At 44.1% G+C, this 16251-nt stretch overlaps 2 protein-coding genes and 3 long non-coding RNA genes across 8 annotated transcripts in view; 3 read left to right on the forward strand and 2 right to left on the reverse strand.

The window, feature by feature from the left end:
* The window catches only part of LOC109527062 (uncharacterized), an 8603-nt gene extending 6646 nt beyond the window's left edge, over positions 1-1957 (forward strand). Inside the window, exons 7-10 of the mRNA XM_019888748.1 lie at positions 4-33; positions 409-513; positions 825-950; positions 1118-1957. Coding sequence (XP_019744307.1) covers positions 4-33; positions 409-513; positions 825-950; positions 1118-1314 — 458 coding nt within the window. The 3' untranslated portion in view covers positions 1315-1957. The remainder of the gene's footprint in view (positions 1-3; positions 34-408; positions 514-824; positions 951-1117) is intronic.
* Positions 1958-2059: 102 nt separating this feature from the next.
* The window catches only part of stxbp1a (syntaxin binding protein 1a), an 18187-nt gene continuing 3995 nt past the window's right edge, over positions 2060-16251 (reverse strand). Inside the window, exons 2-20 of one of the 2 annotated variants that reach the window (XM_019888753.1) lie at positions 14187-14236; positions 13972-14053; positions 13798-13874; positions 13395-13473; positions 12927-13030; positions 11400-11548; positions 11054-11138; positions 10677-10807; positions 10501-10608; positions 10331-10391; positions 10015-10080; positions 9845-9925; positions 8915-9053; positions 8645-8754; positions 8461-8562; positions 8130-8215; positions 7888-8042; positions 6934-7092; positions 3697-3794 (exon numbers count right to left, since the gene is read on the reverse strand). In XM_019888753.1, the coding sequence (XP_019744312.1) occupies positions 6983-7092; positions 7888-8042; positions 8130-8215; positions 8461-8562; positions 8645-8754; positions 8915-9053; positions 9845-9925; positions 10015-10080; positions 10331-10391; positions 10501-10608; positions 10677-10807; positions 11054-11138; positions 11400-11548; positions 12927-13030; positions 13395-13473; positions 13798-13874; positions 13972-14053; positions 14187-14236 (1775 nt within the window). In that variant the 3' untranslated portion in view covers positions 3697-3794; positions 6934-6982. Of the gene's footprint in view, positions 3795-6933; positions 7093-7887; positions 8043-8129; positions 8216-8460; positions 8563-8644; positions 8755-8914; positions 9054-9844; positions 9926-10014; positions 10081-10330; positions 10392-10500; positions 10609-10676; positions 10808-11053; positions 11139-11399; positions 11549-12926; positions 13031-13394; positions 13474-13797; positions 13875-13971; positions 14054-14186; positions 14237-16251 lie in introns of both variants that reach the window. The other variant, XM_019888754.1, reaches the window with a different exon arrangement.
* LOC109527071 (uncharacterized) lies at positions 9204-9758 on the reverse strand. The gene is made up of 3 exons (XR_002170461.1): positions 9724-9758; positions 9554-9634; positions 9204-9238 (listed from the first exon to the last, which is right to left on the reverse strand). It is a non-coding gene; the product is annotated as an uncharacterized LOC109527071 (long non-coding RNA).
* Positions 11521-12247, forward strand: LOC109527073 (uncharacterized). Its single transcript, XR_002170465.1, has 2 exons — positions 11521-11599; positions 12096-12247. It is a non-coding gene; the product is annotated as an uncharacterized LOC109527073 (long non-coding RNA).
* Positions 14020-16251, forward strand: part of LOC109527072 (uncharacterized) — a 4531-nt gene continuing 2299 nt past the window's right edge. The window contains exon 1 of one of the 3 annotated variants that reach the window (XR_002170463.1): positions 14020-14113. This is a non-coding gene — a long non-coding RNA (uncharacterized LOC109527072). Of the gene's footprint in view, positions 14114-14540; positions 14932-16013; positions 16139-16251 lie in introns of those variants that run through there. The other 2 variants (XR_002170462.1, XR_002170464.1) reach the window with 2 other exon arrangements.

Consider the following 16251-nt stretch of genomic DNA (forward strand, 5'->3'; position numbering starts at 1 on the left):
CAGCAATAAGTGCAACAAACAATGGCAGAAGAGGTACGATTTTTTTTTTTCTCCAGCTTTCACCCCATCGTCGATGGTCACGAACAGTAAATGAAAATATTTTATGGACTACATCGGGTCATTTTTTAAAAAAAAATTTTATTTTTTTTAACCAAAATAATGCATCCGCATATCATCTAACAGTCGGGTCTAAAAATGCCATCAGAGTAAAAGAATGTGAATCTGGAAAGTCTCTAAATGCTCAATAATCTTTTGGGGGATTTGCCTTTGATTATCAATAAGATCTATTCACATGCATATCAATAGCAGACGTGAAAAGATTCTTCTTCGGTATTTTCATGTATGTGGTCAGTTAGTTTATCCTGTTGCATTCTAAACCTCTTTTTGCTTTTGGATTGTTATTTCTAGGTTTTTCCACCGATGACCACGTCATTAAAGCAGACAGCAACACACCTCCACCTCCACCCCTTTATTGCAATGCAGCAATAAATGCAACAAACAATGGCAGAAGAGGTACGATTTTATATTTTCAGCTTTCACCCCATCATCGAAGGTCACGAACAGTAAATCCTTTTCACTAACTCGCAAACTATTGTATCGACTTTAATTTTCTGTTTGGTTCATGTTCGGGGCCGTTCTGGCCGTTGCTCATCCTGGCATGCATGTGGGTATGCGTTCACGCGCGGAAACGCGTCGATCGCATGCGGTTGGTTGCTTAAAAAGTCGATCTTGAAAGTTTGGCCACCCCTGACTGAAACTATGCAGGCACACATCACTTGATTGTGTTTTGAAACTATTCAACATCATCGTTGTGTTCTTTTTAGGTTTGTTTGCTGAGGTTATGTCGGTCGATAGTAGCGACGACCTTCCACCACCATCGGCACCTCTCCCATGTGACTCGCCTTCACCGTCCTGCAGCTCCAAAGAAAGTTCAACAACAACCAAAAGGGGTACGATTTTTGGGCTTAGACACAGAAATAAGTTTTTGCACTGTCAAAGCATAGCCGGCGAATTGGGTTTCTTTATTTTTCTGATTACGACTGAGCACGAAGGGACGAGAACCCATTTCCCATAACCTGGAATCACTTTGTTTATTTTCAATTCTTGTTGTGCACAGCGAAAAGGAAGCGACCAAGCGATGGCCTGTTGGAATTTTTGGAGCGATCGGACGAACGGTTCTTCCAGTTTAGTAGAGAGCTGATGCACAGGATGGAGGAGGACACAAAGTCACTGATTGGACTCTTAGGACGCATGGTGACGGTAATGGAGGCTTCAAATAAAACTAATAATGAACGCCATCCATCCCCAAGTTGAAACGAGATGGGAGCTTGAGGAACTTGTAAAATCTCACATTTTACATTGACCTTTGGGGTGAGGCTTTTACGATATTTTTTTAGACCTCGTGATCTATTTTTTTGTATGTATTCATCCACTATCGTGTTGGGATTGTATAAACATAAAACCACAAATGTGCACTGAACATAACATAAAACTGTAAAATTTCTATCCAGTCAGCATTTATTTACCTGCATTTTATTCTAAAAATCCACCTGTTGAGTAATTTTTCCATTGAAATGTTTCTCTTGGTGCTCTCTGTGAAGGAGACGTAAAGGTTGAAAAGTGTTAAATATACACGACGACTTACTGAATTTTGTATGACCACGACTGCATTCATTGTTCATTTAGCGACCGTGACCAATAACTGACGAGTCTCAAAAGTAATGGAAGCCAATTTATTCGACAGCCTTAGTACATATATGTTACACATGGAAGTATTGTTTGTGCTTCAACACTCGCAAACATACATTCCCAATAAGTTAAACAATTTAACGACAGACTAATGTGCTGATACTTTTCTCTGATTAGGATAAGCGGTTCGGATAATGGACGGATGGAAATTGGGAACGAAATCAAGCAATTTGACAGTTCATCCGCTAGAACGGCAAATAAATTGAAACAAAAATAGACACGAGTAAGCATTTGCAGCACAGAAAACTTGAAGTGCAATATTCAACTTGTTTGGCTGGGTAAGAGGAAAGGGATGGAGGAAATGTGGGGGTTTTGTTTTTCTCTTGCAAAGCCATTCACCATCGGAGAGGATTTACATTTGCACCAGCGGAAAATCAGGCAAAGAAAATATAGGTATTCTTTTTTTTTCGTTTGTTTCCAACTAACAGCTACAGCTAAAACATCGCAAATACAGTGGCGTCTTATTGGCTTTCATAAAGGAAAGTTAGCACTACTTCACAGTCCGAAACATCCAACAGTGAGACGCTAAACAGCAACATATGGCATCACAACACCTACACAGTGCATGTTCCGATGAAACGTCATTACGAAGCAATAATAAGACTGACAGGATACAATACTGAAACACAAGAGGGCTTCTTTTCGAGCAGGGGTGTCCAAACTTGTTTGGTTGAGGGCCGCATGCAGAAAAAAATAGAAGGATGAAAGGGCCACGTTCAAACCGAAAAAAGAACTAACTAGTAAGGTGACCATTTTTCAGTGACTTGAGGATCGCTGATGTGATGTCTTCATAAATATTCATAGAGCACAAAGTGGAAGAAACTATTTTTAGCTCTGACATTGAATTCTCGTTATTCACGACAGCATTTTGAAGATACATGATGTTCTTCTTTTATTTAAATCTTGGAATATAGAGAAAAGTTCTCTCCTTTCTCACTCTGCCCACCTTCAGTTTTTCTAACTAACCATGTCTCATGTCATTTGTAATATATATTTTTTAGAGCAGGGGACATGTCGCGGTCCGCTGAAAATGGATAGAGGGCCGCAAATGGCCCCCGGGCTCTAGTTTGGACATCATTGTTTAGCGTATTCATTTAACATGAAAACATGACATTGTCCGGCGTCTGGAGAAGGGGGGGGGCAGTTGAATACTTCATAATCTGGGCTGTCGGCGGAGGGATGACTTGCTTCAAAATCACCAAGTGACCGGACCACAACGATCCCTCAAGTGACGGCGAAAGCGTTCGTGTGGTGAATTTGCATAGTCTGAGCTCACGCGCGGAGCCGCAAGCTGAGCCCCGCGGATGCTTCCGTAGACGTTTTGGGAAGCGGAAAGGTCTTTCAGTAGAGTATCCAAAACACAATCTTGGTGGAAAAGAAAAGCTAGCTCCCCAAACACATCCACACGGGATACAAACACAGTTAACAGTCCAGACACGTCCAAGCATGCTACTTTGATACAAACATCTCAAATGGGCGGCAGGGGGCAACTCCTCCCCGGTTAAATATATTTATATATATATTGCATGTTGATTGATATGCTATATTTTACAACTCGAACCTCTCAAATGGCACATCCCTCCTCCACCCGCTTTCACGACACTGACCCGAAGCAGGTATCCCAGGATGACCAACAAGGATAGATTGACCTTTGACATATTCTAGCAGGTTTTATAGCATACAGTACACGCTGACATTTTGGTGTGTTCCCTTTGAAATGGCCGTCTTCTATGGATACCTCAATCAAGTCGTTTCTTTGCATCCGTTGCAAAACATGAGAATACTTGTTTTTTTTTTTACTCTTTTGTGAGAACATATATTTTCTTGTCATCTTTGATGACGTTTTTTTTTTTTTTTTAATTATTATTATCCTCAAGCAAGATGCATACAGAAGAAAGGTAATGGTTGATGTAAATAGGAAAGTAAGGAGGAGAGAGATTGGACGAGCGAGGGCAGAGATTTTTAACTCGTCACTTCTTCGTCTGGTTTGTTCATGGCCTTGAGCTGCTCCAGCAGGCTGGTGGGGGTAAAGATGTTGGTCGATCCTGAAGACACACACAAAAAGGGCTGCAGTTAGATGCGCTTTAACACGGGTACAGAGGGAAAATGTGTTTTCAGCTCTTGTCATGGAAGGACTACTTCTACGCCGTTGTACATTGAACAGGGAGATAGAAACTGCATCTATTAACATAAGTTTCATGTTAGAAACGCTCATTTCTGCTGGTATTTACTTTTGTCCTACACTTCATTAATCGGCCGAGCACTTATTTTGGCATCAGTCAAATAGATCATAATTGATGACTGGGGGCGGGGTGATAGAGTTCAAGTTACACTTCAACTGTCGTCATCCATCACGACCACTCGTAACTCGCCAGTTCAATGCGTTTCAAAGGATTTATTTGAAGTGTGTACAGTATATATATTGTGTTTATTCTCAAAGCAGCATCCTCAACAAAAAGCCGACTGTTGTGCTTTTTTTTTCTCACCGCAGTTTACTTTTAGATCGCTAGATAGCTGGCAAGCTAATGGTTCGTCAGGGGGTGGGGCGGGGTGAATGGAAGAAAAAAAAGATTTGTGTCTGTGTACGTATTATTAATATTATATGGTTTTTGTGTTAGTGCACATTGCAGCGTAGGCATTGCATCAATTTTACATTCACAATAAAATCTTAAAATAATTAGGGGAAAAAAAGCCGGAAGCCTTGACGTGACGGTGGCGCCATTAATATTATATGGTTTTTGTGTTAGTGCAAACTGCAGCCTAGGCATTGCATCAATTTTACATTCACAAAAAAATCTTAAAATAATTAGGGGAAAAAAAAAGCCGGAAGCCTTGACGTGACGGTGGCGCCACGATCTGCATCACCGGAAGTTGTTCGCGGTCGGCAGTCTGCATTTTCAACTTGCGATTAGAGCTGTTGCGATATATCTTCATTATTATTATTATTCTCATTCAAAGTTTGTTTCGTGTACAATTAATGAATGGGAATCTGAAGCACGTACGTACGATAGTTCCGGCACTTAGCACGTTGCAAAAGTGTGCCTCCACGCTTGCCTCCACGCCAGGTCTCGACCAAGGTAGGCAGTGATTTCCTTTTTACAAACTATTCTATTTTCCTGTTTATTATATGACATTCTGTAGCTTTAACACAGGATTGAAGCCTAACGCCTGTTTCAATATGAGCACATACAAATTGCCCGGGATTGCCGACTGTATATGGGAATCAAATGCTAATAATATAAAAAGATCAAAACAGCTGAAGACACATTTCACACTTTTTTTTGTACCTTGACAGGAGTGGGAACGGAGTAAAGCAAACATCTTGCCAAATTTGGTTCAGCCTAATTATGATATTTTACACATGATAGTTTCCAAAGTTCTTTCTCACAAATAAGGTTTTTGATCGTTTGATTTACTCCTCACAACACACAGCAACGTTTGAACTCACGTTGTTTGTTTCTACTACAGAGCTACATGTCATGTTTCCTCCACTTAAACTGTCAATTATTTGTAGACATTCCAGAGAATGCCCCAAATAAACAAGAAGCAGCAAGTCCAATTTTGGTTGTTTCACCACCCAGGGTCTAAGGGGATTGTTTACTGTCAAACATGCTGCTTTGTGCCCAAGAAACAAACAACTTTTTGACCAATTAGTCATTACGGACTTTGTGTACATGGCTAAATCTACATTTTAAGCGCATGACAAACACAAACACTTGCAGTAAGTAGGTGATGGCCGTTATCGCGTGTTGAATGTAAAAGACAGTATGCGCCGGAGCAGACATACTGCGGACTGAGAAACCATAAATAAAAATTCCCTCAATGACCTTCAACTATGTCCTGAAAGAAATCAAGGTGACTGTTTGTGGCCAAGGGTTCATTAGAAAAATAAACAAACAGTAATACAAAAAAAAAAAAGTGATCATAAAGATGGATCTTGGGGTAGATTAAATCTGAGGTGAGCGGTTAACAGGGTGAGCCTTTATACTATCGAGGGGCGATTTAATCCACCCAACAGAGATGATAGGAGGCAGCAGGGATGGGGGTTGGACAACATCCTCAGGCATGGCCGCTCTTCGGCACACTCTTTGTCTTTATATTATATGGAAGAAAGGCTTATTCTTAATTCACACGCATCTGTGCAGACATTTTGGTGAGGTTTGAGTTGCGTCATACGCCCGGCATCAGCAAATTAATTTACAAAATATACAATGAAAAATTTAAAGAAATTGTTTTTTTGTTGTTGTAGGAATTATTCTTGCTCAATGAACAGCACTTTACATTTAGAAAAAATGCCTTTGCAATGATGATAACGCTCACTCCAATAAAATGTGTTTTTACAGGCCCAGATTCCCATAAAGCGGTAAAAAAAAATAGATAAAAGATTAATTTACAAGATATACAATGAAAAATATTGCGGCAGATACGCAACAAAAGTTAATCGTCAATATTGTAGCGCTGGCTGTCACGCGGTTTGACCGGCCTGAATATAGACCGGCTGTTGGGGAAAATTGCTACGTTTTCCCCAAAATTCCCAATATGCCAATGCGCCCCTGGAAGAGATGTCGTGTCGTGAAGAGCAAGAAGTGGCAGAGAAGGTCCCCAACTAATAGTGTGTCACTCTGCACCCCTTTCCTCGGGTACAGCTGCCATTCAAGTATGAACACGTGACAAAAAGTTGCAGTCTGCATTCTGCAGGCTACGTTAGTCCCTACTCTCCCTATCCATCCAGGGGTCCTCAGAAATGTACTCTTAATCATCACGCCATTCGTAAGTTCAAAATTTCATCTACCGGGACCCTCGTTTAGAGTCTCAGGATAATGACTCGTCTCGTCTTGTACCCCGGCATCTATGGTGTTGTTTTGAGTCAGTCGCTGCACTGGAGAAAATGAGATCAACTTTGATCCATTTCTAGTTCATGGTTCATTCTCCACGGACGTGGATGAAGACGGCCAAAATGTTTGGTGAGCACAGATGTTTGCAAACGATGATTTGAGGCAAGAGTCGAGCCTGATAGAGCGGCCCATGCAGTGAGAAAAGGCCATGGTGCACCCATCCCTGAGGGTCACGAAGAGGAGGAGGTGGTGGAGGTACAGAAAACACTACTGAGTGAGTCAAAAGAAGAACAAGGAAGCCCTTGTGCTGCTAAAATTCAGAAAGGGCTTCTTGAGCGGCTGCCTTTACTTTTTGTCTGTGTGATTTCTCTCTCCCTCCCTCCCAATCTGTCTCTGCCTCACTCGTCTGAGGCGTCAGCGTCCTCAAAGGACACCCTAGTGGACTCTCGGAAGTCGGGGTGCTGCAGGTCCGATAAGAATTTGGTGGGGGTGAGCATGTGGGTGGAACCTGTAGGAGGAACAGAGGTGGCTTCACCGCTCATCTTTCAACACAATTCCAGGCCCTCATCCACTCTCTCCAGCGTTTTTTTTTTTCCTTTTCTTTTTTAAAACAACACACAGACACACTCATTGACTTCGCTGTTCACAGAACACACCAACAGGGAAATACACACATTGTCAAATGTTGCACAAAAACAATCGGGATGCAGAAGAAGACATGGCAAGGGTGCGATTCAAAGACGACAGTTTTGAAAGACAAGAGCTGAAGCAGAGCAAAACAGGGACATAGAAGAGAGCAGCAGAGAAGCGTTAAGACACATCCAATCAAATCAACAGTCCGGGGGGGCATGACATCGAGGGCTACCTGAACAGAAGACACCACACACAAAATAGAACTTCTGAAAACACGTCATTGTGACTCGTAGTCAAACTTGTGGCTAAACGACAGGACAAAGGATGGGAATCTGGAGTGCCCGGAGAAGCATTTTAAAATGGTGCACGTGAGCTACGATAGTTATGTTTGTGCACATAATTCGCTGCAAAAATGCGCCGTATGCCTCCGCGTCAGGTCTTGACTACAGTAGGCATTGATTTCCTTTTCACAAACTCACAAAGTATTGCATCGATTTTATTTTTCTGTTTCGTTCATGTTAGGGGCCATGATGGCTGTTTCTCATCATGGCGTGCGTGCGTATGCGGCCGTGTGCGTGAACCTCTGAGGGTCATGTCCATAATCGACACGCGGGAAGCTTAGTTCTTACTCTTGAGGTTCGCCCCCGCCCTCCCCATTTGCACTACTCACCGATGATGGCTTCCCACTTGCCGTTGGCCTGTGTGACCTCGTAGGCGCAGCGCATCTCGCTAAAGGACACGCCCCCAATGATGAAGACCATGACCCTTGGGCCGGTGCGGTATTCTCCGGGTGTCTTGTTCTTGTGCCAGTGTCCGTACCGAGCGCTGCCAGGAAGCGGAAGCACCAGAATATGAGGGAAACTTATGTCCAATACACAACGTTTGTATGTGTTTGTGTGTGTGTGTGTATACCTGACAGCAGTGGTGCTGAAAGAGGCAGAAGAGCGGGTGGAGATGTAGGGATAGTGCTTTGTGTCGAGTTTATCATCAATGGCATCCTGCAGAGGGACAAAAAGACAAATAAGTTTCAATAACTAAATCCACTCGGACTTGCGGCCCATGTCAAATGTCATTTTTAGTATTTTATTTTGTCACGTCGCCGGCCGCTGAAAAAAATAGTTGGTGGTCCGCAAATGCCCCCCCTGGCCATAGTTTGGCCACCCCTGATGTAAATCATCTGAAATTGCTTCATGACAAACTCCAAACATGCACTCGCAAGTGATTCGGGACTAGTGGCGCACACCTCCATGATGTCCTTGACCAGTGGTGTCCAGCGGGACAATTGGTAGGTCTGCTCACTGACCCGCTCCTTCCTGTCCAATTTCTTGCCTCGACGGAGGGTTGACTGAGAAAAGGAAAAAGCGAGCCCTGGTATACAGTCGAAGAAAGAATGGCGTCAAGAGAAAAGAGAGTTGAGAGAGAGTTACGTCGGTGACAATCGGGACACCCAGATGCGCCATGTTGGTGATGATCTCGCTATCTTCAGGGGGAATCTGAGCGTGCTGGATGAGCTTGTTCAGGTTCTCCTCCGTGATGCCTGTGGACGCACGTACACATTACGTATCGAATCACCTTATGCTCCGGATGTCCCGAGGAAGAGTTGCCACTTTGATTCGTGTCATGATCTGTGTTTGCCCGGTGTCCATTTTGTCGTGACTCTGTTGTGAGCTCGACATATCGTGTAGTTTTCTTCCTACCGTTCTTGAGGAAGATGTAGAGCAGGATGATGCGGATCTTATCGTATGTGCTGACGTTGGCATCCAGCAGAATGGGCACGATGGCCCTCATTGGGTCTTTGATCTTCTCCCCCTCGGCATCCGTGCCCATCGCCAGGTCCTGCAAAAGGCGCAAGTTTAACAGGCGCGTGTCCCCTTCCTCCTCTTGAATAACCAACGTGACGTAATCGAACCAGTCCACTGAGTAGTAAACGGTTCAGCTTGTATCGACGTGATTACGATTTAACTCAACTGCCTGCGCTATCAAGCTTTCTCCCCCTCTGCATCCGTGCCCATCGCCAGGTCCTGCAAAAGGTGCAAGTTTAACAGGCGTGTGTCCCCTTCCTCCTCTTGAATAACCAACGTGGCATAATCGCACCAGTCCACTGAGTAGTAGACAAGTTCAGCTTGTATCGACGCGATTACGATTTAACTCAACTGCCTGCGCTATCAAGCTAGATGGAAACCTCACAATAGGGCAGTATAACCCTGAGATGTATCCGATCCAATCAGGGAATGGCGATAATCAACGTGCTATCATTGAATCAAAGTTTCAAAAAAAAAAGTGTTGCAATGTTCAAACAACTGTTGAAATATGCGAAAGCGGTGCTCCCGTTTCACCTGTTCCACGCGGCACAGCTTGTCCACTGTTCCCTGGTAATGCTTCATGCAGTCTTCCGCAAGCTGCAGGTGAGTGGAATACTGCAAAACGCGACCCGCTCACAGTTAGCATTCCCACGAAAACAAAACAAAAAAAAAGATTGAAATCAGCCATCGTCACATAAGCGCACCTTGCTGAGTTCTTTCTGATATTGGGGCATTTTCTTCAACATCTGGGACAGATCCCTCATTGTGGTCTGTAGAAGGAAAAGCAAACTGTTGAAATATGTGAAAGCGTTGTTCCCGTTTCACCTGTTCCACGCGGCACAGCTTGTCCACTGTTCCCTGGTAATGCTTCATGCAGTCTTCCGCAAGCTGCAGGTGAGTGGAATACTGCAAAACGCGACCCGCTCACAGTTAGCATTCCCACGAAAACAAAACAAAAAAAAAGATTGAAATCAGCCATCGTCACATAAGCGCACCTTGCTGAGTTCTTTCTGATATTGGGGCATTTTCTTCAACATCTGGGACAGATCCCTCATTGTGGTCTGTAGAAGGAAAAGCAACGTGAAATCGCCAACGCCGTTAGTCGCTCATCACGAACTCGCTAATCATCTTTACGATCCGCTACGGACACCTTTTGGGCTGATTATATAAAAGTTTTGGAACATTGCGTCACCCTAAAACCCAAATGATTTCACTCAATCGCAAAATGCTAAAGAAATTGGCCTCATTCTTTCTTGGAATTGTCCAAAATATTTTGGTATGCAAGTACGATTAATGAAGGGTTCATGTTACCTTCTCTCCAGTGTTCATTCTCTTGCTGGAGGAAAACTCCTTCAGCTGGCGCGTCACTTCCCTTTAAGTCCCCCCAAAAAAATCAAAAATAAAAAACATCGTTGGTATAATCCCGGATACGGGATCCGGAATACTTGGATGATGTGTGGATGATGAGGAAAAGTACTCACTGGGACACCTCTGCAATGTGTTTGTGTCTCAGGCTCACCCACAGATCATCGTCTTCGTGAAGAAGAACTTCTTTCTCACGAGAGTCTCCGATGCCGCTCGTGTCGTACCTGAGCAAAGGCATTTGATGACAAACGGGTCACGTCCGACATCTTGGAAAGTTGTCACTTGGGCATACTTGTAGACGTCGTTTTCAATTGGCAGCAAGTCGTAGCCCATAGCCTGGAAGGTGAGCTCATGCAGGACGGGTGAGACGGGGTCAAAGGCCCTGTCCAGGATGATCAATTGGGAGCGGGCCTTATCCGGACCCTGCACGTACAGACCCAAAAGAGTGAGTCTTTTCAAACTGTGATTTCTTCAGGATGACAAATAAGTATTTCATCGAAGGAGAAAAACGGTGGACTGACGCTCGGCAAAAACAAAAAAATAAACTCAACAAAATAAGATCTCAATCTGTCTGGGTCCGATGGTTGGGGACCACTGCTTTCAAAGATACGAATTCGGACAAAAAAAAAAAAGAAAAAAAAAGGGGGGGGGGCAAGAAGGAAGACTCGCCTCTCCCATGGTGGGGTCATCAGCCTTGTAGGCATCCAGTTTATCCTGAACCAGCTGAGCCAAGGTGGCGTTGTCTTTGTAGTCTCTGATGGACGGACGGACAGAAGGATGCAACTATTTGCCATCAATAAATACAAATGACACCGACGCCTTTCCGCCTGACAATCTATACGACGGCAACACTTAACCACAATAATATGATCCACGATAAGTGAACAGTAAGTGCTTTGTAATGGATCGAATAACATCCTAGCACACAAACTAGGAAACCCCGTCACGTAACAATGTGCCTCTCCTTTCAGGTTGCGCCTCCTGATGCCGTTTAGCCGCGTGCCCTGGTGCTCACCCTCGGTATCTGACCGCCGGGTACTCCTTCAGCGTGGCACACAGCGTGGCCAGTTGCTCAGCCAGCCTCTCCATCACGGGGTTCTTCAGCTGGGTCTTATGAGGGCTGTAGAAACTGTGAAAGGCGTCGGCATTGTCCAGAGAGTACACCTGCGCACAGATAACAACGCAACGGAGACGGAGTTTGGCTTTTGCTCGAAGGTTCGTCCTCTTAAGGGCTCTTCCGGCCTCCCCCATGACTTGTCGTACGACGCCCCTCTTCTTTAGAGGACAATTTCTCTTTCTCTCCAGTTGTGTTTGTCACTCGTATTTATTATTGTTCAACGCCAAAATATCACCCAATCAACAAATAGCATTCCACTGCCCTGTCATTCTTGATTTCTAGTTTGAGGCATGGGTGAGTTTTGTTTGGGTACTGCGGTCAAAACAGCATCAAACATTTCGTGTTTAACATACTGTGAAGAAAAAAATGTCCTCTCCTGTCTTTTTGACAGTCCTTCAGTGTTCTCCGACTCCTCGTTTCTTTCCGTTTATGTCTGTCTTTATTCCTCCTCGTTTCCCCATCTCTCGTCCTTGCCGTATATCCTTCCTGCACTCATATTTTTTTCCTCCTCTCCTCCCCTTCGTCAGTCACCGCCCCCCTCCTGTCTCCTACCCCCATCTGCCCACGTCACATGACCGTGCTTCTGCACCACAGAAGGGTCCCCGTGTTAGTCCTGCTACAATTGGCCAACACTTCCCGTATGGCCCTTGGCCCATCCAAATGGGGAATGTGCATCAGCGTGTGGGCGGGGCTATGAAGCACCACGGTGCCTGGAGCGGAAACTCACTGTCTCAGATTTAACAACGGTAGACAGGGTGGAGCAAAGCATTGTGGGTCGGGGAAAAATCATCCAGATCAGATGAAGGAGAAATATCAAATACATGTTATGGGGGAATTGGAGTGGTGTGGAATATACATAACATAAAGACGACACGTGCTGGACAGGTTGCAAACTTGGGTTGGACTACCTCAATGGAACAGTCCTTAAAATGGTTGAGAGGAAAGGAACTTTTTTTGTAACCATCGGAAGTTTTAAATCCAATCAAACGGGCATGACATGTGGAGTCCCTCAAGGGTCAGTCCCTGGATCCCTTTTTTTCAGCCTGTATATGCGACCCTTGAGTCAAATTCTTCAGAATGCCATTGTTGGCTATCACGGCGATGCAGGTGATACGCAGGTACATCGATCACTGTCCCCATGTGATAGCCGTTCAATGAAGGGTGCTGTGTCACAGTCGAAAACAATTGAAGAACTGCTACAACCATTGACGAATCGTGTTGTTTCTAAAATAGTCCATTCATAATCATTTGAACATTAATGAAGAAGGGTCACAGCTACCATAACATGGTCTCTATAATGATTTTTTTAGTAAATGAATAGAATACTCATTGAGCATTATCAGGAATTTGAGGGACTTGAACAAAACCCTTTGTAACTTGTTTCCGTCAGGTTTTTGAACTTGACTCATCTCTCAAATGTTTTACCTGAGACTCGTACGGCAAGAAGGCGATGTTGATCTCTGTCAGTGTCTTGATGGTTTTGGAAGCGCGGCTCTTGACCAGCTCATTGAAGAGGGGATCGGGACAGGCTTGTGGGAAGAGGAACGCAATTATGAGAACATTTCCAGAATACAAGGCTCTGAGTCTTCCAGATACAGTTCCTGGAGAATCCAAGCTCAAGCAGATCACCCAAGCAGTCAAACAAGATATTGTTATCACCCTTATGGACAGATTACGTTGGTGCGGCTGCTGTCCACTTTGGTAACCTGAGAACGATTGTCCCCGCCAATTGTAGCTGAGATACTCTCAATTTGTGACCGTCTGCATTCTCTGCGACGGCTGGATATGAATCAGCACCTCCGCATCTCAAGTGATGCTTTTCGAGGGTGAAAACGGTACAGTGCACCTTCCAAGATGAGATTAGAAATCTGATTGAAATCCTCAAACACTCACAGTCGGTGAAGAAAACATGAGCCGCTTTGTATTTTGCTGAATGCGGGTCCTTGAAGTCTCCGATGAGGGTGTGGACTGACTGGGGACGGAGAAGAAGAAGCCGTGAGGTGTGACGAAGGCCTTGAAGTATGTTGACAACACAGTCTACCTGTCGATTCATCTACTCTATTGACATGGTGCTAGCAGTGACTCAATAGATGTTCCATTTCCAAACTTTGGAGAAAATACCAAAACTTCATGTCATGTTTCGCGAAACAAATTGTTTTTTTTTTTTGTTTTTTCATTTTGATCTTCAGCAGGAACTATTACGTGAGTATTATGTATTATGGGGTCGTATATCAGAAAACTGTCCTCAGCTACAGCCAGGATTGGGAAGTACTTTTGAGAGTGTGTGAATGCTCACCTTCTCCGTCGGCGTAATCAGAAAAATGGCCTCTAGGCTGGGAAGAGGCTCTCGTCGCTTGTTGATGTCCTCCACAACTAGGTGAAGGGGTCAAGAGAAACGTTCGTCATCCCGGTTGCACATGCAAAGGTACACATGCAAGTACGGCGTCCAATGGAAAGACATTTCACTTACTGGTGATGCCCTCTGTCATGATGTCCGTCATCTTGCAGCAAGAGGACAACATCCTCATGCTGAGCTGGTCCACAATCAGGGCCTGCAAATGGGAGACGACATTATCGAGCGGAGATAATACAGCCATCCATCCAGTGGGCGGGTGAGCTGGAAGCTATCATTGTGGCCATTTGGACTAAAATCTTCCTATGGACGTTGTTAACTTTGCTTCTCACCTTCCATTCGCCCTTCTTCTTCACCTTCTTGATGACATCATTCATAATTTCTGCAACAGAAAGATAAGAAGGATCTCAATTAGAGAACAATACTGGACTTTGGCGTACAAAACATAGTGAGTTTGTGACACTACAATTTTTTGGGGGGTAGTTAAAAGTAAATTCAAAGAAGCGTTGTTGCAATAAAGGCCCTATCCCACTGAGTGGCAAACAATTGCGAGTGTTTTCGAAGGGCAGCGGGTGTTGCAGGCACGTCAGAGTTTGTCAAGGTTCGTTCGAGGTCGCAAATGTTCATGAAACGGTTTGCCTGTATGTTTCTTGCCGCACATGCAATCCTTGAGTCAGATGAATAACATGCGCGAGTCAAACAAGGCTAATGAGCACAATCCAGTGACAGGCGTCAAAGGCAATCTAACAATGCTTGGATCATCTTGATCCATTCCTAACCTTCTACGTTGGTTTAGGATTACCAGTAATCCAATTCAAACCGTCACTCTTGGAACAGGATGCAATGTCACAGTCATCATACGACCAATAGAAACAATCTCGAATTGCTTTCTCGATTGGCTTTCACGCGTTTCAAAAAGTTTAGTGGCCCTTTCACCCTTCCATTTTTTTCTGTTTGCGGCCTTCAAACGAAAAAATTTCCGGCCCCCTGTTTTCGACCAAGTGGGAGAGGCTGGAAGCAACAAACAGAGAAAGTGCAAGAAGGAAAGAACAGGATTTGGCAGACTGTGGGCAGCTTGTGAGTCACAGGAACTGTATCTGACCTCTTGTGGGAGAGGTGATCATGGAACAGGGCCAACCAGAGTGCACCACATCATTCTCACTAAACAACACAAAGGGTCTTCACCTGTTCTGTCAGCACAACGGTTCGAGTGCACATTAAGCAAAACTAAAAACAAACGCTGAGCCACAGCAAATGTATCTGCCACCAAATTAAACCGGATCAGTTTGTTTCTAAAAATCGGACTTGAAGAATCAGTGGCTTCATAGGACGAGATGCTTCCACAAACAAAGGGGCCGGCCGTCACTCGTCCCCCCACTTTTCCTCCTCTGCAGCTGATGTTTTCTCAGGCTTTGCATAACAGGACATTGCTGATATCGTGTCTCTGATAAATTCTGCAAGTATAAAAACCGTCAGGGTTTTTGTTCTGAGTAAAAGAAAATACCACAGTGAACTATAAGGAAATTAGGAATAAGAAATACGCTTTATAATGTAAACATAATTTTAAAGTTACGATCCTCCAAACGGCGTTAGCATCATTGCTACTTGCAAACGTGACCGATCAAAGGATGACACGATTGATTGAGTTGAAAACAAAACATCTGGACATCTCATGATGGAGACCATCATATGATTTGCACCCTCTTGATGTCCAGATAGTCGTTCGAACAATACAGGAAAACAGCGGTCCGACAGAAGGGAAGAGACCTGGTCAAACACCGTGCAACAGCTGTGTCAACCAAACACACACACACACACACACACACACACACACACAAAGCCTTATAAGCTCTGTCCTGACCAGTTTAACAGGATACACATCCTTTTGGTGGAATATCCAAAAAATAAACGGAGGCATGACAATGTCCAGCTGTTTTTTTTTCTTTTATTGTTTTTTTTTTTTTTTTTAGCAGTTAGTGTAATCCTTAAAGCATTACAGAAATATCCCAAACAAAAAAAAAAAAAAACACGACACACAACTTGTCAGTGTATTCAGTCATCCATCCATCCATTCTCTAATCCACTTTTCCTCACGAGGGTGGCGGGCGTGCTGGAGCCGATCCCAGCTGTCTTTGAGCAGTAGGCGGGGGACACCCTGAACTGGTTGCCAGCCAATCGCAGGGACAATTTTGAGTGTTCCATTAGCCTGCCATGCATGCAAGAGACGTGTGACGCTAATTAGAGGACACACCTTCATCTCACAACCGACACCAACGTCCCTATAGTCAAATTAATCTCTTTGAGGGGGTACCATCATTTTTGTCTGGGTCTTGTTTCATGAGATTGTGTATTAAATATGTGTGTGTGTGTGTGTGTGTGTGTGTATATATATATATA

The sequence above is a fragment of the Hippocampus comes genome, unplaced genomic scaffold (genome assembly GCF_001891065.2).
Source record: "Hippocampus comes isolate QL1 unplaced genomic scaffold, H_comes_QL1_v1.1 scaffold347, whole genome shotgun sequence".
Lineage (NCBI taxonomy): Eukaryota > Metazoa > Chordata > Actinopteri > Syngnathiformes > Syngnathidae > Hippocampus > Hippocampus comes.